At 40.8% G+C, this 21,965-nt stretch overlaps 1 protein-coding gene and 1 long non-coding RNA gene across 2 annotated transcripts; one reads left to right on the top strand and one right to left on the bottom strand.

Annotated features, from left to right (window-relative positions):
- Positions 1-590: 590 nt before the first annotated feature.
- LOC147648171 (uncharacterized) lies at positions 591-7,712 on the bottom strand. Its single transcript, XR_015280807.1, has 2 exons — positions 7,207-7,712; positions 591-3,650 (listed from the first exon to the last, which is right to left on the bottom strand). It is a non-coding gene; the product is annotated as an uncharacterized LOC147648171 (long non-coding RNA).
- On the top strand, positions 7,657-21,709 carry RGMB (repulsive guidance molecule BMP co-receptor b). The gene is made up of 3 exons (XM_023944735.2): positions 7,657-8,125; positions 9,935-10,446; positions 18,251-21,709. Exons 1-3 carry the CDS (start codon positions 8,041-8,043, stop codon positions 18,911-18,913), a joined length of 1,260 nt encoding a protein of 419 aa, XP_023800503.2. The 5' UTR covers positions 7,657-8,040; the 3' UTR covers positions 18,914-21,709.
- Positions 21,710-21,965: the final 256 nt, after the last annotated feature.

The raw sequence follows: 21,965 nt of genomic DNA, 5'->3' as shown, positions 1-21,965 counted from the left end.
GTTTCAGACCTACTGACAGTCAAATTCCCATTCCTTTAAATATTCTCTATAGAAATAATGGTACCAGACTGCCCTTTCTTTACTGGGATTCAATTCCCAGTTTGGGTTTTGATTTGTCATTTCACATGTATTCAGACTTTACATTAGCACACAGATTTCTTCTTCTCTCAAAGGCCAGATTTTAGTTCCCCAAGGACCATTTATTCCACACATTTTTAATGGCCTTTCATAGGACTTGAGTGTATCCTTTTTAGGGTAACCAGACAATTTTCATGTTGTTTCATGAATGTCCAGACTGAAAACTCTACAACTACTCTACAACCACTATAGGCTGCCCTCAAAATAAACATTACGTTATGGCTTTTGCTTGAAAAGGAATGCCATTTGTGGTCCTCAGTTATGCTTCTAGCATGAAGAGGAAATTCATTGATATGAAAGGAACAGTTAAGATACTGAAGACATTTTATGCTTAGTATTCTGTGTTCTGGTGGTTTTCTTTGAATGTGATGCGAATACAAAGGGCTTTTTGGAGAAGCATCTAGAATGATGTCTCTTGCAAACAACACAAAGATTAATGGGTTTTACGTCAATGTGGGTGATCTACTTAAATATTTTCTTTATTCTGAAATTTATACAAGTCCTAAGTGGACATAATAAAATCAAAATTATACTACAGAAAAATAAATAATTCACAATTATGTCAAATGTAAGATATTTTATAGAATAACATAACAAACAACTGAATGTCATTCTCCAGTACAGTGTCAATAAATCCGCAGAGGGAGTCACCTCTAGCTGCATGCAACTCTTGTTTTTATCTTCTCTCCTTAAATGGGTTCCTGCATGGCAGCCGAAGCAACTGGTGAACCACACCCACAAGACTTTATATTTGGGTTTAAGAATGCTTTTATACAAGCTTGTTGTGTTTGCTTCAGTAGCTACTGTTAGTATTTTGCTCTGCTAATACCTTACCTTCTTTCCAACTGGAAAAAATCTTTAAAGTGACAAAAGTTAGCAGTCTTACAAGTATCGAAAATCATGCTTTAGGTTTCATAGAATTTTCATTCAACAGACAGTAATATAGGCAATTATTTATTATTTTGAAGCTACTGGTGTGATATTGCAACACAAAACCCAGTAAAAATTCTCTGTGTTTCCTGTTGAAGTGTATTTCTAGGGGAAAGGTTCTGTGTTGTTGCACTGCAGAAGTGTGCATTGTATTGTGTCATGACCTTTCCTGGTATATAGTCTTCAAGGGCTTTCACTACTGAACTTTTTATTTAATTTGACAAAAGTAATCTACTGTCAGACTGTGGCTGCTGTCAGCCTAACAAATTGGAAAAATTATACTGTCTTGTACCAGCAAGGGATACTTGTCTTTTTAGTTCAAAAGAGCTGTGGCTTGACAATAAAGCTTTATAATTTTTTTGTTTCTCACTACTGGTCTTTCAGAGCTTTGTACAGTTTACTGGTTCAGGCTGATGGAAAATATTCACATATTTGGATCGAATTTGCTGAACATCTTTGGTCACAGTGCACATTTCCTTTGTTCAAAATTGCTCCAAACCTCAGACCACAGAAAGATTCAATACTAGCCATAAGATGAATGAGCAACTCTGAGACTGAAGGACAGTGAGATCAATGGGTCTCACTCGAGCAGGTGAGAAATACACATCTACCTGTATGATGAGAGGGATCTTTTTTAGAAGTCCCACTCACAGTCCCACATTTACTGTGAACAATGTCCCTAAGCTGAGATTGTACCAAAAGAAACACATATTGATAAGTAATCTAATTACTTAAAGATACTCTTCACAGGGAAAGTTTTACAGTGTCCTCCCACAGGCTGACACTTATTTCAGTGGTCTGATTCTGATTCTGCCAGTTTCATTTATTTGGAAGATCCCATCATGGGATCATAAAGACCAGTGTTAGATAATGGAAAATTCTGCTGTGGGACAGAGTCTCCAGTGATGCAAACACTGACTGTGGTTAGGTCTGACCTAAAGGTACCAAATATCTAGGTCTTCCACCATTGGAATTGACACTGGAACCCTTTCTCTTGCAGACATTTAGAGTTTCACTGTAACAGCAGAATATTTTTAGTTTCTTAGCAAAGCCTGCTCGCACGGCTAGGATGCAGAATTACAATGCCACCATTACGTAGAATGTACAGTGAGTGTTTAAGGTAGCACAACAAGTGTTTTTCAGGACCCTGCTGTGACCTGATGTTTGGAGATGCAGTCTATCCAACTTCTATGTTCAAGGTTTATTTTTAACTTTTCCACCTTTTTACATGCAAAATATGTTCAGACAAACTGTAAAGATTACAATCTAAAATTTAAAAGTTGTTTCTTCAGTCTTTTCATACATATGTGAAGTTGATTTCTCTCTCGTTGAACCTAATTTAAAGGAATATCCTACTGGTTCCCTCCTGCAGTTCAACCTGACCCATAACCACCAAAGAACATCAGGCAGGTTGGCGATTCCATTTCTGAGATACTCATTCCATTTTGTCTCAATTGTTTCCTATGCATGCAAGAGGTATAGGAGTCAAGTTGAAGCAATCCTACAGTTCTCAATTGTTTATTCTAAAAATATCCTGTGAAAAACAGCCTGCAGACATTGTGTTTAGCTACAAACTGTGGAGCAAGTAAGGAAGGATATGTTCAGAATAACAGCCAAACCCTCACTTAGAAATCAGCATAATACATTCTTTGCATCAACAACATCTGTCTAGGGAAGGATATAAAACAATTACCATGAAGACAATTCATACCTATGTTTACAACGTACAAATTTCTGCAGATATGCAAGCTATGGGACACTAGACACTCGTAAAACATATGATCTTATTCAATAACTTCATTAAGTTTCCAGAAAGGGGAACAAACACCACATTGAGGAAATGTGCAGGTTTTTTATTAAGCCAGGAAGAGCTGTGAGATTTTTAAAAAGAGGAATACCACAAAGGGACCTCAAAGGAACATAAACCTCAAATTGTATACTGGTGGTTTCAACTAAGAAAAATTATACCCTCTTTATTTTAGGATGAATTTGAAACATGTAAGTGAGGAAACTAAAAGAAAGTGAAGCTGCAAAACACGACTTCAGCTGATAGGCATTAAGTGAGAAATCATTTCCCAAGACTGAATTATTTATTTCCAATCATATTCCAATCATATTTCCTAGTATTTATAACCAAAATCATGTTTCATGTCACACATGGTAAATACAAGGCCTTAAAACATATGATTCAGCATTGCTGCAATGCTTATTTTTTTTGCAAAAACAATTGCAAAATTATTTCATTTTTTGAAAATGAATTTCATAATTGCAAAATAATAAAATTATAAAAATAATTGCAAAATTTATTGCAGTAACTCTGAGAGAAAGGGCAGCTCTGGAAGAAAATCTTGTTGAGACCCTGCCATTTAACAGGGCTGCCCACCAAGTGATCCCACAAGCTCTGGTTGACAACCGCTTGACATAGAACCTTCCTGATGGAGGAGTGCAACAACCTTCCTGATGCTTGGGGTGCAGCAAGGTTACTCAGTCACCTTCCTGAGCCTCGAGAATGCAGAAGCCGATGCTTCCTGCAGCACTCATCCTGGGACCTGATGCCACTGAAGAGGCCATTTGCAAGAAGCCTGGAAAGAGAGAATTGCCCACCCTGTGAGGCTGCACAAGAGAACTGTTCTTAAGATTGTTGAAGCTGGGCACCAATTTAATGTGTGTCATAAATAAAAGAGTACTTGCACCCTATTTTTCCAAACCGGGTGGTATGGAAAACCATGACAACAGCTGTGCCTGAAGCCATCCTGCATCCCAAGCTTGATGCTGGTGTTCACAGCCGCACTGAGGATGCGCAAGCCACCCAGTGCAGCTATGAGACAAGGAATTGGCGGCCCTAGCTTCACTCAGCCCCTGCCCAGGATCAACAGAGCCCACCATCTCAGTGACCACCAAGTATAAGGAAATAACCAGAAATTTAAAGATGGTGGCTTAACCAATTTACATTCTTTCCCCCCAGTTTTTGCAGCTGGAAATCATTTTTAGACGCTGAAGGGAACAAAGCTTTTCAGGTAGAGCTAATTATTAGACTGCTCACTAAAAAAACAGAAAGGATAAGAAAAATACATGGACATGCAATCTCTTCCTTTTCAGTTACTTATGGTAAGGATCCATTTTTTTCTATGAATGCATCAATCACCATACCTGGAGGTGTTTATGAAATGACTGGATGTGGCACTTAGTGCTGTGATTTAACTGACATTGAGATGTTCGGTAAAAGACTGGACTTTATGATCTTGGTGGTTTTTTCCAACTTGAATGAGTCTATGACTCTTTGATTCTAAATGAGGAATTTCCAAACATCAAGAAAGGGTTTTCTCATGACAGGGAGTAGGAATCATTGTGAGACAGTAAAAAACGTGGAAAGCTTAGTGCTTGCAATACCTTTACAGTCTCCTGGCAGTACAGCCTAGCAATGCTTGGTTCAAAGGTCCTTCCTGCCAGACATGTGTAGGTAGCTGCGTTGATGAGTTGTATTTACGTGTAGTTTCCATGCAAGTTTTTGTTGGGGATTAGGATCTTTCCTTTTGTTGTGTTTGTTTTTCTCACGGAATTTTGTTACATAAAATTAGGAAACAGTAGCAACTGAGAACTTAAGAGAGACAAAAGAAGCGGCCAAACTCAGGGCAGGAGGCTGCACTTCTCTTACAGAGGTATCTCTCGGAGGGGCAGAGACACCGCAAGATTTCGACTGGGAGAGCTGGGTTGGGTGCAGCCCCTATTGTCTTTGCTCTCGCGGCTTCGGCCGTCAGAGCTGCTGCTTGTGGGAGAGTTCCCTGCCGCCGCCGGAGACCAGCCGGCTCCTGCTTCCTCTGCCGTGGGGTGAACCTCTGTCCCCTGCTGTCGTGCTGGGGAGCGGGCTGGCAGCCAGGCCGGGCGGAGCAGCACCTTCAGCCCCCGGTCCCGGCTGCTCGCAGCTGACGGCGGTAGAGGGAACCACCCGCGGCACCGGGCACCGTCCCCCGGGCGGTATCGGGGCTGAAGGCACCGGGGAGCTGCCACAGGGCTGGAAAGGCTGAGGGCGCCGGGGCTGCCACAGGGGACAGCACCGCTGAAGGCACCGTGCTATTGCGAGTGACGGTGGCACTGAGGATAGTGAGGCTTTGGGGGCTGAGAGGAAGCACTGAAATGGAGGGATCTGGGGGAGCTGCGGGTGACGGCAGGGACTGAAGGGACAGAGAAGTGGCGTGTGCTGGAGGGCTGAGGGCACTGGGGACACTGAGGGGGATGGCAGCACTGTGGGGACCGATGGGCTTGGAGGCTCTGAAGGGATTGGGGGAGCCGCAGGTGTGCTGAGACTTCAGCGAAGCTAAGGGCATGGTGGAGGTGACTTGGTTATTTCCTTTGCTTCCTAAATCTGTTTCTGCTCCAGAAGAATTGCAAATGAGCGGAATCATGCGGAAATGTACAGGCTGAGTTCCACCCTTATCTTGTTCTCTACATATCTGTATTCAGTTATATTTCTGCATATATATAGCTATGTTTCTATATGTCGGGAGTTGTATTTCAAATTATATGCCATTATACTTATTTAGTTAGGGGTATATAGAGATTTACATAGGTACTTTAGTATATTCAGTAGGTACTTTGCATATTTATGTATAGGTTCACCATGTATATCGTTATATTGCTGTATTTACACAGATGTCAATATATTTATATACCATATATTGTTATGTTTATATATGTATGGAGTTCTATGTAAAGCTGTGTAGAGTTGTACAGTTTAGTTATTGCTTTGTGGATATTTAAAAAGTTCAATTGATGTATGTCTCTTTGTATATATACATATATATGCACTACTTTGGAACCTGCAATGCATTTGATTGTGTGAACTGAAAGTGATATTTATATCTTTATAAATGGTCAGTGCACTTGGACCATCTGTAGTAAGATTTAAATGAAACTAGTATTTGTTTATAAGCAGCTTGGTCACAAGCATTGGATAATTAATGAAATGTTTAAACTGAAAAGGGTATTGAATTGTGGTATTTGAAGCAATTAGCAGATGCCTACCTTAGGATCCAGGACGATTTTGGCAATGGTTGATTATAGGGGCCCGGCCGGGGGTGGGGGGGTGGAAATGGGCAGGCATGCCTCACAGATTCCCCAGTTCCATAAAGGCAGGGAAAGAAACTGTAGGGTTTGGATAGGCAGTGGAGCCACACATTCAGAGATACACAGACTGCTAGGGCCTGCTAAGGAAAGCATTCCAACTGCAACTTCAAGAAAGGGAAAGAAAGCCCCAGTCCAAGAGGACATCTTATTTCTTTCAGGACACCATTACTTTCCCACATGACAAGCAGATGAACATAAATCAAGCCCACATACAGTATATCAGCTCTTCAGATCTATTTACACTTGCAATTACTTTGGAGTCCAAGAGATCCATCGTACAGTCTACAGTGTATTTGTAGATTTGTGTGCTGATAAATTAATTTAAAAATACAGCCCTTAGCATTTTTCAGACAGTTTCAGACAGGTAAAATAGAAATTTGCCTCAGCTTCTAAAACCCCTCACAAGCTATCCATCCTCCTACTCCTAGGGAATTTTGCATTAGGTGGGTGTTCGGATGTTTTAAAAATTTAGTAGTATTAGAGATCATGAGAAAAATTTCTTGTTATAGGTAAAAGCACTCAGTTTTAGTTCTGATTTACTTAAACGAGCATGATATAGGATAAAAAAAATCTGTTATCCTATATCGGGATATAATAAATCAATGGCTATGCTTGTAGAATGAATCTGCATTAGTTAAGAGAACATAATTACATATATCACCCTGTCAGTTATCTTGTTTTCTTCATACTTTTTGCTCCAGTAAAAAACTCCATAGCAGTATGACAATATTAGATCCTAAGAGAAAAGAAATATGTTGTATGACCTCTAGTGAAGCATCTTCTTTGGTAAGCTATTTATTTAGGTAAGTGGTAAAAACAGAATAATGAACATCTAAGGCTGTAAAACTTTGTATACTATGTAGTTCAGCACGAGAAGATTCTGCCTCTGCTTAGATCTGGCCACAGTTCAGCCAGAACAAAACAAAGCCTCTGTCCAGGGGTGTTGTTATGGCATATTCAAAGGGAATTTTACCTTCGAATGCTCAAAAAATATCCTGACATGATGGAACTTACCTTCTCCTGCAGATTATTTTCCTAATTCTCGCCCCGATGAGGTCCCCTGTTTTATCCCGGTATTTTGTCACCCACCCTTGTCCCCGCGCTGCCACCTCCTCTGTCCCACCGATGTCCCCTGCTCTCTTCCCGACAGTGCACCGGTGTTGCCATATGCCCTGTCCGGCCGTGTCCCCTGCCTGCGACAGAGTTCTTCCCGTCCGATCTCTGAGGTGTCCCTGCGCTGTCCCCTTTCTTGTCCCAGCCGAGCTCCCGACCTATCCCGGCGGGGCCCTCTCTCCTCTCCCGGCGGTGTTCCCCATCCTGTCCGGGGCTGTTTCGTTTCCTCTCCTGGCGCTGTTCCCTGCCTGTCTCGGCAATGCCCCGTAGCGGCCTCTCGCACCCGCTCCGCGCGGGGGCACGGCTCGCTCTGCCGGCGCCCTCGGCCCTTTCTGACGCAGCGGCGGCAGCGCCCGCGGCGAGCGGCTCCTTGCCGCCAGGGGGCTGCGGGCGCCGGGGCCAGCCGTGACGGACAGCTCAGATAGCCAATAGGAGACAGAGTAGCTGGAAGAGCGGGGCGGACGCAGCGCGGGCGCAGCCGCCGCCGCCGCCGCCGCCCCAGCGGGGGTCTGTGTCGTTGTGCGCGTCGCGTCGCGTCCCGCTGCTCTGGCTGCTGCCGCGGCTGCCTGGCCGCGCCGCTGGAGCAGGAGGAGGCGCGGGAAGCACCCAGGAGCAGGAGGAGGCGGAAGCACCGTGGAGAACGTCGCCCGCCCGCCCGCCCGCGCCGCCGCCGTCGCCGCCGCCTGATGCCGCGGCGCCGTCCTGCCGCTGGCCCGGGGACCTGCATGGCCGGGCATGAGGAGCGCTGCGCCCTCCCGCGGCCCCAGGGCTGAGCCGCCGCTCGCCGCCCTCCGGCTGCTGCTGCTGCTGCTGAGCGCAGGTACCGGGAATGTGGGGCTGGAAGGGACGGGAGCGCAGCCGGGTGCCCAAAGACGCGAGGAGCTGGCGGGTCCTTTTCCTTCAGGGAGAGCCTTTCATGAGGAGAGATTCGCGAGCTGGGCCTGGTCCTGAGAGGAGAAGGCTGATAGGGGATCTCGTTGATGCGTATGAGTATCTCCATCCGAGAGGATGGTGCCAGACTCTTTCATTGGTGCACGGCGGCAGGAAGAGGAACGATGGCTTATAAACTGAAATACAGAAGGCTTCACCTCAGCATGAGGAAGAACTTCCATGTATTAAGGGTGACAGAGCACTGAAACAGGCTGCCAGGGAGGTCATGGAGTTTTTCTCTCTCGGGACATTCATACCCCACCTGGACACGTTCCTGTGTCACCTGCTCTAAGTGATCCTGCCTTGGTAGGAGGGTTCGACTAGGTGATCCCCATTCCAGCCCTAAAAATTCTGTGATTATGTGATTTATTCGATTGTTTGATAATTCGACAGACTTGCTCAGCCTGCCTGATTTTTTGTGATTAAAATAATATTACAAGTACAGCTGAAGGGAAATAAAATTTTTGATGCTTTGAAAGTCTGGCTCTAAACTCGGGATTCCCTCCATCATTTTGCTTGGCATGGGTCTTTTTTGTGTATCTGAAAACACAGAAATTGATTGTTGTTAGGGTTTTTTTCCTGTATTTTGCAGAGAATATGTATGGCTTGCACAAAGAAATTTTCATCTTGCTTACATGAATTATGGTCATGCTTGCTGTAGGTGGAGAGTTCCTCATTCTACTTTGTATTGTCTTGGGATTTTGACAGATTTGTGTTAGCTATGCATCACTGGCAAAACGTATTGCCCCTATAAATTCATGGTTTGGCAATTCAGAGTAATTCATGTGAGCACTGACTCAGGAAGGTCAGCTAAGGGGCAGGCAAAGAAACTTCTGGTATCCTCTCGTTACTGGGTGCATTGCAGAAAACAACTATTTAAAAATGAAAAAGGTTGTTATTCAGCCTATTTTCCACTTCTCACAGCTCATGAGTTTTTCATAGATATGTTTTTCCTGGTTTTTTTCCCAGCTCCCAGGTGTGTTATTGTAGGCATTTTTTTGGCATTCAAAACTCACTTTAGGATAGTGAAAAAATACAGATAAATGTTCCCACAGATGAATTTTAGTAGATAGTTTTGCAGGCTTAGACAGCTGTTTCATGAAGTTGTGCGCATATTCTTTATGAAGGTCCATTTTCTCTTTGGATGGCAGGAAATGCAACCTGTCTTAGATTGTGGACTTCCTGGTTTTAACGTGTGTGAAAAGTGTGGCTCTGTTTCCTTTAGTGTGTCTTGTTAATTTAATTTTTGCTCCTGGTAAGGTCTTTGGTAGAAGTTACCTTCAGAAAGCCATTGTTAACTGCCCTGAGAATCTGGAAGGGTTTCAAATCGTACTGTGAGAGACTGTGGAGGAGACAACTGTAAAAACTCCAGTTTGCTTGCAAGGGTGTTAACTGTGCTTTTTTACTGAAACCAGGTCATGACTAGTTTGCTCATGTAAACGGAGCTGTGTAGCAGTTACATACATCTGATAAGTACTTCAGGCTTTTGTGGGGACAGTGTTTCTCTCCACTTTGTCTTATTGCTGAATTAGGCTTAATTTTTTCTAAAATGCAATGTTTCCCTGACAGGTGAGCACTCTCTTTCAAGTTTCTTTCAAGTTTCTTTCAAGTTGTTTTCTACAGTACTTGTGGGAGTGGAAAGGGGTTGTCACCTAAGAGGTTTGCTTTTATGTCTTTCTGCTGTCTATTTCGTGCTTAGGAGACTGCCAGCTGCACACATCTTGTGAAATCCAGAAGTGCACCACTGATTTTGTATCCTTCACTTCACATCTAAATGCAGCTCTTGAGGACTTTGATTTGGAGTTCTGCAAGGCCCTGCGGGCATACTCTGTGTGTACCTATCGCAATTCCAAAGTATGCCGTGGAAACCTAGTCTACCATTCTGCAGTGCTTGGGATCGGTGATCTCATGACCCAGAGAAACTGTACCAAAGATGGACCCACATCCTCCACCAACCCTGAAATGACCCATGATCCTTGCAATTACAGTGGCCACACAGAAGCGAGAGAACGTCATTGGGGAGAGAAGACGACTCCTCCTACTTATCTGTTTTGTGGCTTGTTTGGGGATCCTCATCTGAGGACTTTTAAGGATCACTTCCAGACGTGCAAAGTGGAAGGCGCTTGGCCCCTCGTAGACAATAACTACTTATCAGTGCAAGTGACCAATGTGCCTGTGGTCCCAGGATCCAGCGCTACTGCTACAAACAAGGTACAGATTTTTTTGTGCACTGTGCATGCATGGAGAAGTAAAAGGCCAAGTCAGTTAAGTAAGTTATTTAGCCCTTAACACTGAAGTGTAGAAGCTTGAGAATCTTCTATGCAGTAGTATAAAAAAGTAAAACTCTTAGCATCTTCTTTAATGGGCATCAAACAAAACAGGTTCTTTTCTTTCCTCTACTCCTGCTCATTACAAGAAAACCTGTGTGTTTCACCATACAAGCCTGTAAGGATACTGATGTAACACTTTGAAACAGTTATTGATTATTGAACATCTGTGACTGCCTGTGCACTAACTAGAAATTAAATCATACAATGCTTTGGGTTGGAAGGAAACTGAAAGATTAAAAGAATGTATGTCTTTGCTTTTCATTAATTTTCTGAACTTCACAGCTATAACAGTAGGAAACAAATAATACTGGCACAAAAAAACTAGTTACCAAAATACTGATGGGTCAGATCAGAAACAAGAGGGCAAACTGCAGAGGACTGAGAGGGGGTAGCAAGCTAAATGCTTGTGACAAGGAGTTAGTACCTTGGCTTTACTAAACAAGCAGTGGCCTTAAAATTGCGCCAAGAATATTAAACCCTTGTTGAGACAGGCATGGCTTAAGATTGAACTCCTCTCAGATACTTGAGTATGGAGTAGGAATACATCCACTAGTATTTGATAACTGATGCTATTTCTTAACTTAAGAAAAATCCTAGTCTCTTCCTGCTGAATGCAGGTAGCAAGTATGTCAATCAATTACTTGAGCCTGTTTTTGAAGCTGATACTGCCACATACCTCTTGGAATGAAAGGGCTTTGTAAAAAATTGTGGTAGTGTAGCTCTTGTATTGTCAATCTGTGTCAGGCTATATGTGCACATCTTCAAGACATTTACACCAAAGAATTTTTACTGTGTTGTTAAGCTTGGAAGTAGATATTTTAATTACTAGGAGTTGTGTATCACAATAGGGTAGAGCCTACACATCTTCTGTGGAATTGGCTGAGCAGTAGTATTAATAGTAGGAAAATCAATTTTACTGTTAAGTTTGTGCTGGATTCTGAAGTATTGGCTAATGGCAATGCTTTTATGAGTGAATAGACATTGGACTGAAGCTCAGAATTACATTTTCTTATCTTGTGCCAGTTTCAAAAACAGTCTTCATTATGAATGAGCTCTGAAGGTGTATACAGTAAGAGAATGACGCTAGCGTGAGTAAGCTTTGCAAAAGAGACTTATGTCCCCTGCAGTCTCCTCCACTGGCTTTTTCTAAAGACTCCTTAAAAAGTGGAAGAAAAAGCTGCATTTCATAATCTGCAGTAAGCTTTTATCCTCAGTTTGGCTAAACTCTTACAGAATTTTCTTCATTTCCTTGTTCCTGATAGTGATAGAGGAAAAAGTTAAGGCTCTCGTGTATGAATCATGTGGACAGCTAGGGCTGTAGTAGATAGGTGATCTTAAGTTTAGCCACATTCTGAAAATGACTGACTGTGGTAGCACATTATGCTAGTATATGTCCTTTCAAAGAGATAAGGAGGAGAACACCACTAGTAAGTGTATGTACATGCTGAAGGAAAGCATGGTTTTAAAAGGTATGCCTTCTGCCTTTATTTATTCTCAAGAGGTTGAGTTGGTTTTTTTTCTTTGACTTGGGTAAAATGTTTTTTTCCTTCTCTTCTGTAGTCCCTGTCATTGCCCAAGTACAGCTAAGTTTGCAGAAACAATTAAATAAAACAAAATTTATGGTTTACAATACTAGAAATATTTCTAATGTTGAAATATATTGTATCATATCTTATATGTTGCACAGTCCTTGAATTTTTTCTCTTTTTTTGGAACTTGTTGTAGGCAAGGAAGGTTGTTTGAATGTACAAATGACTTATCTTCTAAGTTTTAATATCTCTTATGCATGCTCTTGACTCTGTTATTTCTAGTACAAACAGGTTATTGTAAAAGAAATAGAAAAGGCTTGTTAAGCTACACTACCACTACTAATTTCATTCCTGTAACATTTTCCTCTGCAAGTATTCCACTTTGATTGTGGTTGACTATCTGGTGCTGGATGTACTTAGCTGATTTTGGCCACAGGGCCAAAGCTGTAGCTTAAAGGACTTTTAAAGAGCTATACTTCAGTGCCATTTATCTATGTAGTGTAATCCCTAGCTGAGGGCATGCCAGTAGGTCTTCTACCTTCATCATGAGGAAAGTTTTCAGCAGTTCATTTTTGTTAATCTGGCTGTTTTTTCATTGCATGTATTTGAAATAGATATTTACTGGAAAATAAAAATAAAGGTATATGCTGAATTTAAATTGTACAGAAGCCAAAGGAAAATCTAACCTAATTAGTCCTCTCCAGAGCAGGCCTAATGAAAGGAAGGACAATAAGAGTAGATTTAGTTTTTCCTGAATCATTTTTCGGGGAAGTGTTTTAAGAAGCCGTAGAAACAGAATGGTTAATCTTCAGCCCATTGTCCTTTTGAAAGGTGCAGACCATCACTTGCCCTTGTAGGGAGTTAGTACTTTTCACTTTTATCCTTAAGTAAATGTGATTTACTTGTGCTTTTATCCTACTTTTCTGCTGTACCAGTTTTTGAGGGAGTTGGTAATGAAGGCAACCTTATGTGTGAAGTTTTCTTCTCTCTCAAAAACCTAATAGACTATGGGAACCCCAGCAGTCTGAGGACTATCCAATAAGTTCATAAAGGACAGGAGAATGCCCAGAGAACACATCAAGTAGGAATGTGAGGAATAAGCGCATGTTGTTTCTCCCCTACCCCTCACTGTGCATCTGGCATGAGAGTATGAGAAGCAGAAAAAATTTCTCTTTAATTCCTTAATTGGAAGAGCACATCTTGTGAGAGTTGTGTACTTAAAAGAATGCTCTGGAATTTGTTTGTAGGTGTTTTGCATATTTGTGTTACTCACAGTAACATCTTTTTTTCACCATGAGAAAAGCTATTTTACGTTCTGTGGTCTAGCTGAAACTTTGAATCTCCAGGTTTTTGAGCTTGCCTGATGTGCTTATGCCGCTTGGCATAGGATCCTAGGGCCTTTCAGATGGAAAAGGAAGATCATCAGCAAGTAACTGGGAAACTGAGTTTAGGCTCCATTTTCTTTTTATTTCTGACAGACTTCTTGCATAGATTTTGAATAGGTCGCTGGCATTATTTATGTTTGATTTCTGCAACTCTAGGTAAAGAAAGAGCTTCCCTGTCTTGGAAGTGGTTTTGCAAATACCTTAGAATAAATATCTATTACGAGGAGCGGGTAGGAAGGATATTGTATAGTGCATTAAATAGAATGCTGGGGTTTTAAAATTTTATTTATTGTATGCTTTATTTGGAGGGGTACAAAGTCTTTATAGTCTTGCTGCTGTGACAGGTGTTCTGGATATCACTAGGGTATTTGTCCCTGAATAGCAAATGAGGCAGAGATGCTTGGGCTTGCCAATGGAAAGCTTTCCTTCTTGTTTGGAGGTGTCTTCTTGTTTGCATTAATTGGAAATGGAGGTTTTCCTTTCCAGGTGTTTTATAGTAGGTAGCTTGAGGGTGAGAGAGTGAATTTAGGGGCACAGAGAAGGAGAAAAAACTACAGAGCTTTCTCTTGTAAAGATTGATTGGGTTGCATCCTGGGAATTGGTGCTATCAGCAGGGTAAAGGAGTTTGGGGGATAAATGTTCTTTTACCCAGAGTCAAAACACTTTAAATACCTCTATTGTAATGGGATTTAAATTTTTGCAGGAAATCATTGCAGAATGAGCACAGTGTAATAGAAAAATAACTAAAAGGTAATTGGAAGATAAATGTTCAAAATGTTTTCAGTAGAAAGATGAGGTAACTTGTCACATATCATTATTATTTTCATCCTTATGGACATTTTGCTTAAGGTAGAGATGAATTTGTCTTATTAAGCAGAAGTAGCTTTATACTACAGTTTTGTTTGAGGTTGCAATATAATCATTTAGGTTGGAAAAGACCTTTAAGATAGAGTCTAGTCGTAAACTGTCAATTCCACCACTAAACATGATCCATGAGTGTCTACATGCCTTTTTTAACATTTTTGGGATGATGACTCAAGAGGCTGGCATGTGCTCCAGTGCTTGATGACTCTTTCAATGAAGAAATTTTCTCTAATATTCAATCTAAATCTTCACAGCACAGCTTAAGGCCATTTCTTCTCATCCTATCAGTTGCTACTTGAGAGGAGAGACTGACTCCCACCTGTCTACAGCCTCCTTTCAGAGACTTAAGAAGAGCAGTGAGGTCTGCCTTGAGTTCCCTTCTCTCCAGGCTGAACACCCACAGCTCCATTAGCCTCTTTTGATGAGGCTTGTGCTTCAGATCCTTCCCAGCTCTGTTTCCTTCCTCTGGGCTTGCTCCAGCACACCAATGTCTTTCTGTTTGTGAGAGGCCCAAAACTGAACACAGGATTAGAGATGTGACCTCAGCAGTGCTGAGTACAGTGCTGGCCTGGTCCTGCTGCCCCCACTGTCTGACACAAACCCCAATGTCCTTGTCTTCTTGGCACCCTAGGTCCACTCTGGCTCATGTTCAGCTGGCTGAATAACCAGCATCCCTAGGTCCTTTTTCACTGGGCACTTCTTCAGTCAGTGAAAAACCCAAGCTTAGTGGTGTTATAATAATCGTTGAAGTTAATGATGTTAGAGGTCTTTTTCTACCCAAACCTAGAATTTGATGAAATGTGTAGTAAAACAACATGTAGTGATACCTTCATCATTCTGATTGCATTGTGACACTAGGGAAGACAATTACAAGAACTCAAGAGTTGAAAGTGATGTTTTTGTTTAAGGCACACAAGTCAGGCACCTTCTACAAATACATTAGGGTCTTCCCTAGAAATGACAGTTTTACAGCTTCAGTAACACCATCTTTGAAAGGTTTTGCATGTGCAGTGGAATTTTAGGAAACTTTGTGAGCAGTATACTCATCAGTACTGGCATCAGTAGGAGTGGGAGGATAAAGTCCAAAGTGAAATGTGCAAATTGTATGTGTGGGGTTTTTAGTAATCTTAGTATAGTTGATGTTTGTTTATTGTATCCTCAGATAAGCCTCTTGAAACCTGTATTTTCATCTTCATCTGCAGAAGAGCTCTGTATGTGCCCAAAGAAAAAGGCTGATACACTGATAGTTTAAAAAACCTTTATGTGAAGATTTTGGCATTTGAGTTTTTCCATCCTAAATTTAGAAAGGGCAGCTAATCTCAGTCCATTAGCAGTACTGCATAAGCAGCCTAGTGAAGGTGTTCTTGGGACTCAGAGTATGAAGAATACTGTAGGTAGATAAACATATATAACATGTGTTGAGTTTGTTAGAAATAACCATTTTCACTTTTTAATGTTCTCCGTTACACTGAGAATTTGAAGAGAGAAAGCTCTGCAATTAAATTTTCCTTCATCTCTGTTTGCAGCAGGTTCTGGAGTATCTGTCAGTACCAGGGCATGATACTGAGATAGGAGTGTGTGATAAGGCAAAGCCCCTGCAGCACTCTGGTTTTACTGATCTGGCCTATGGATTAGATGGATGTCACGCAACAGACAACAGAATATTCAAAATCAGTGTCTTGAGCTGCAGTGTTTAAATACAAGTATGTCCTTGGAAAATCTTAATGGTCTGTGTTAATTCTCTGTTTGGAGTGTCCTTGCAACATACATGGAGGCCTTTATTCATCTAACAGTCTTTCAGCTCTCATTCAGCATCCAGTGTTACTGCTAATCTTAAATTAGGGTAAAGGCTTCTTGTTCTTTCTCTGTGTTCCAAAATTATGTGCATTTCACTTTTGTAAATGAGGAAGTTCTGGAGAGAGCAGTTTGGTAGCTGCTTCCTGATAAATTTTACTGGGTGCCTTGCTTAAATGTTTTACCAAGCAGCCAGTTTGGTGTCTCATTAAAACAAGAGACTTCTTTTTGGTTCCAGGGTTGTTCAAGTGCTAAGGAGACTTAGAGCTTTAGTTCTGTAGGTGTGTAAATCATTGTTTACTCACAGAACAATGCAAATGTGCTCAAGGAAGTATCTATGCTTCTTTGTCTGAGCAGGCTGAGATAGAAGTCTGCCTCATCCAAACTGTGTTACACAAAATAAAAGGCCTTTTACTGCACTATGTTCTGCATTATATGCAGAATTACTAATCACTTGAGAGACCTCAAGTTTCTCTTCTGTACATTGCAGAGCTTACTTTAGTAATCACAAAGCTGTGGGGTGATCTTTACAGCAACCAGGGCACTTGTGCTTTTTCTGGATTTTGGGCATAAGCATTCCAGCTCAGCTCTGGTTCATGGACATCACTTTACCGAATTACTTGACTACAGATGGTTTCAAGCTGTATAGCTGATACATCTCATGCTGTATAACTGATTAATTAAAGAAAAAACATTGAAAAATCAGCAGCAGTGAGAGCATATGAAGTCAAAATATTAAGTATTGTCTGTGTTGTGAGACAAACTGACTTACAAACTTACTGACAGAGCATCAGCCATCTGGGACGAACCAAGTATTGAAAATAAATGTAATATTGTTTAGGGTATGTCTGCATACTCCGAAGAAGAAATTGTTGCAGTGGGAGGAGAGAGGTGGAAAGACTTGTGCCTTATACAAGTGGTATAGAAAAGTGAGGCTAATGAGGACAGAGGTTTAATTCAACCTGTTTGTAACTGCCTCCTGATTTAACCTCTCACTCTTACTTTAAACCAGGAAGAAATAAAAGTTGTTGTGCAGAAGTGTGATGGTGAACTGAAACTAAAATCTGAGGTTGCTGATTTTATGCTTAACGTTGGTTTAAAAATCCCTTCTGATATGTTTTGAAGTAATCTGAAGTGTCTTAAGAGACTACTTAAATCAGACTGTAGCTAATTTGATATAATCAGTCAATGAAGAAAATAATTATTAAAATATCTATTCTTGTTGCAGAATGTCTTTTGACCTTTTCAAGAAGTCATTCTCCTCTAGTCATTCTTCTTCTAAAGGAAGTAGCATATCTGTTTGTAATATTTAGATGTGAATTCTCATTCTGATTTTTGTTTTAGGAAAAGCTGCTAGACACTCCAAACTTGGTCTACCTTACAGCCTTAGTTATTCCCTTCAAGTAAGACTGGAGGACCAGGTTTTTGTTTTGTTGTCACTTACTCCAATAAGTAGAAAGGTTTAAAAGACTAGTTCTAATTAAAAAAAAAAAAAAATTAATTGCTTTATGCTAATGATTTTGATGTTGAAAGTCACTCATTGTTCAAAGGCATCTTTGGGTATCTTTCAGTCTTGCCTTGCTTCTCTGTGGGCACATTCCTAGCACTGTGAAGTGTCAAATCTCCCAATTCCTAGGACTAATGTATCCAGGATCCCTATGCTGTTACTTGCCTAGTTGTTGTTCTTGGTCCTGATCATATCTTCCATTGATTTTGCATGGTCTCATTCTGGTTTTGCCTCAGCATTGTAGGAATTACTCTGTCCTTAGGCTTCTCTGTCATTGCAGGATGCATGCCAAAGGGTTAAGAAGCTGTCACGCAGGAGGTAGTTGTGATGCCTAATAAAATAAAAAGTGTTTTCCTTTCCTGACCTCAAGGCTGTTGCCACATGCTAATAGTCTTGCTTCCATACCAACATGAGAACAAATTTAACGTTTGCGGTCCAGTAAAATACTGCTTTAAGCGTGTGTGCAGTCTGTTTTCTGTAGGCATGAGTTGTGGACAGCTGTCAGGTTTTATGGTAGTTCCAGATGTATTCAGTTACAAAATGGAAAAGGGCTTGAGATGATGATTTCTTTCTACTAACTTTGCTGCTTTTTCCTCTCCCCAACAGATAACTATTATCTTCAAATCATACCAAGTCTGTACAGACCAGAAAGTATATCAAGCAATGACTGATGACTTGCCTGCAGCTTTTGTTGATGGTACAACAAGTGGAGAAGATGGGAACACCAGGAGCTTGCACATTGTGGAGAAAGTCAGTGGCAAATATATTGAGATTCATGCTAGGTACATCGGGACCACGGTGTATATCCGCCAGCTTGGGCACTACCTGACCCTGGCCATTCGCATGCCCCAGGAGCTGGTCATGGCCTACGAGGAGAGCCAGGATCTGCAGCTGTGTGTGAATGGCTGCCCTTCCAGTGAGCTTATTGATCAGAGTGGCCACCTGCCATTGCCTGTGATGGGAAAGCTGCTTCCTTGGGGTGCTGCAGCTCATCCCCGGTCAGGGTACACACTGGAAGTGGCCACCACGAAATGCCATGAGAAGATGCTTGTGAAGGACATCTATTTTTACTCGTGTGTATTTGATCTACTCACCACTGGTGATGCCAATTTCACAACTGCTGCTCACAGTGCCTTGCAGGATGTGGAGGCACTGCACCCCAGCAAAGAGCACTGGCATATCTTTCCCAAGAGTGGTAGTGTGGGCAGGGATAGCAAATTCTTCGTCAGTTTTGGACTTCTGTGCTTGATTCTTGTTGTGTGTTTGTAGGACTTTTTTTGTTTAGACTGTAACAAAATTTTGAAATATATATGTCATAATATATTGAGTAAAGATGAATATATCTGTATATACCATGTATATGAAGGGATGTTTTATCTTGGAGCATCCTCCAGATTGGATGTTAATTGTTTTCATGTATATTTGATTCAGTATTCTCTGTATCTATTTGTTTTACAGTTGTTGAAAAGTTTTATAATGTCCCTGCACTGGGACCTGATAAAAAGCACTTTTTACATACTAAATATCTAAGTGTGTATCTGAGTAACTATGTATTATACATGAAATACTCAGTGCTCTCTCTTCTCTAAGTACTACTTGATTTAACATATTTTTTTAAACTGAATTAGCCTGTGGGTTTTCCCAGGAGACCTTCAGTTAATGTCAAACGTGTATATTTTGAAGCTAGTGAATGGTCTCTGAAGAGACTGGAGAGAACTTAAACTTAGAGGGAACACTTTTTTTTTTTTTTTTTTTGTTGTTTTTTGGTTTCTTTTCTTTTCTTTTCTTTTTTTTCCCCCCTCTCTTCACAGGCCCTCCAGTTGTCTGTTATAGAAGGCTACAGATGTATATTTTTTTCATGCTTGGAAACCCCACAATGTATCATTCTTTGCAAAATGTTTTAGATGTGGTTCATCAGTATACCAGTAAGTATTTGTATGTATGTAAAAGAGTGGATGTGCAGTGTGTAAATATTTTAAATTATTATAGTAGAAGAATAGTTGCCACCCTCTGCCAAGGAATGTCAGTAAGGTGGTATAAGTGACCCCTGGTGGGGTGCACAGAAATTGGGGATGTAGACCACGTACTGGGCAGGTAATCTATAAATAAATTCTCAGTTTGTCTCCTAGCCAAATAGGATGGATAGGATATTGGAGAGGAATGTGCTGAATATAGTTGTTACACGTCTTGAAGATGCTAGTTTCCTTCTGCTAAATAAGACATGTAAATTTATGACCAGCAGCTGCAAACCAGGCCAGTTTATTGAAAAGATTGTGTGTGGGAAACTAAGAGGAGGAATCCCTCAGGATCCCACTTGTGCAGTTCCTTTGTAGTGTTTGCAGAGATACTTATAAGAACTTCAACACATGGGTTTGTGTTCCTGCTACATCCCTCTTGAGAGGCATTATAAAAATCCTCTTTTCATGTTATTGGAGAAATCTCAAACCAGAAGAACCCTGGAACAGAATTTTTTTTTTTCTGTAAAACTAAAGAAGAGGTGGTGAAATTGGAATAAATGATACAGAAGAGTCCACAAGATTACAGAGCTTAGTGTAACAAGATGATCCGCTAAGTACATATGGAGTATTTCAGCTGCAAGGTTAATCACACAGCGTGAAGGTAAATTGAAAGTGCCAAAACTTAAAAGAAGTTATGTCAGATACATACAAAGAAATTCAGACCTAATAAACCTAATCACAGCTGTGAATGTTGCTTCACTAAGCTTGCTTTACAGCTAGAAGTTGAAGTGTGTGAGAAATAATTTTACCTGGAAGATGTATCAGTGAAATAAGTTGTGGAAATTGCTGTAGAAAGTAAAAGGAGTTTTAAATGTTTATGTTTACTGTGCACAGAAGGCAGCTGTCATACCTGTGGGAGCTTACTCAAAAATGTCAGTCTCACACTACAAGCTCTGCAGAAAGCTGTGTAATGTATTCACAGCCATTACTCGTGCTGTCTGTTTGCTGGCCTTTGTCTTAAACTGCCCTTGGATATTAGTGGCTTACATAAAAGGGTTTTTTAAGTATCTGCTAGAGCACTCCTAACCATATGGTAACAGCTTCTAACAGATGATGATAGTTCTCTGTGGTTGTGGAGTCTGACAACTTCCTTAGTAAGCATGTTGCAGGACTGGCAAAGACTGTCTAATCTTTTATTTTGTGTATACAGAAGGCTCCTAAATAAGGATATTATAAAAAGAAATAGTAGGCTCAATTGCCTGTCAAACCAAAAATTCCTTTTTTCTTCCTGGAAAACCCATCTGGAAGAAAAACCTGCATAGAGCATCTGTTAAGTGGAACATAACCAGAGAGTACAACCTTTTGTTCTTACGGTCAAGCTGCAGACCGTCATTGCATTTCCTTTCAGATTGCTGCCAGAAAATAGAAAATCATTATTACTACCATGCATTTGTTTTATGAGTTTTGAGGCTGTGCAATTGTCTGTTTACTTATATATGCTTCGAAGTGAAGCAAGCAATTCTGCAAGCTTTGTGTGGCCTAATGAGAGTTTCATTAGTGGACATGTTTTGAAAAAAAGCCCAGGAGTCTCATGGCTTTCTTCTCTTCTGAAAAGAGACACACAGTGCAATTTAAAGTCTTGCATTCATTTTCTTCATGTAAGTTCAGCTGTGGTCTTTTACACTGAAGTTTTCATGCTTTGGTTATTTAATGCCCATCTATGTCTTGACTGATATAAATTCTTTTCTGTCTTTCAACCCTGCCAGCTGTTGAAAACTGCCATCTATACAATGTTCGAACACGACTAGTAATGATTCTGTTTTTGTAAGCAGGTATTCCGTGTTTTTTACAAGATAAGCATTCTCTGTATTGTGCTGCTACTTCACTGTATTCAAAACAAACGGATTGTGGGGATCGGTGTTGTCCATTAGGTTTTATAGTCCTTATTATGGAGAGCAATGCAGCCACAGATCAAGTACAAGTATACAGGTAAATTTGTGATGCTGATGTAAAGCAATTGCATCTGATCTGATTCAGAATTTTTTGTTTGTAACTAAACTTGGTTGAAATTAAAAGCTGCTATTAGTAAATTAACTGTGAACAAACAGTAAGATTGATTATAGTCTTTGTGCAGGGGTATATATCAGAACTCATTAACTATATATAAAAAAGTATGTCATATGGAGTGTGTCAATTATTTATAGGAATTATTTTACACTTGTTTTAAAGCTTAATTTCTACTTCCATTTGCACTGTAACAATAAGAAGAGTACTTCTTTATATACACAAAATACGTACATGTCATTGATTTAGCATGTGCTGAGGGCTGGATCCACAAAAGTTCTGTATGCGTAGTTTATGTG

This window comes from Cyanistes caeruleus, chromosome Z, assembly GCF_971803275.1.
Source record: "Cyanistes caeruleus chromosome Z, bCyaCae1.hap1.1, whole genome shotgun sequence".
Taxonomy (NCBI): Eukaryota; Metazoa; Chordata; class Aves; order Passeriformes; family Paridae; genus Cyanistes; species Cyanistes caeruleus.
Note: the sequence above shows the minus strand (reverse complement) of the source record. Positions and strands in the feature narration are given on the sequence as shown.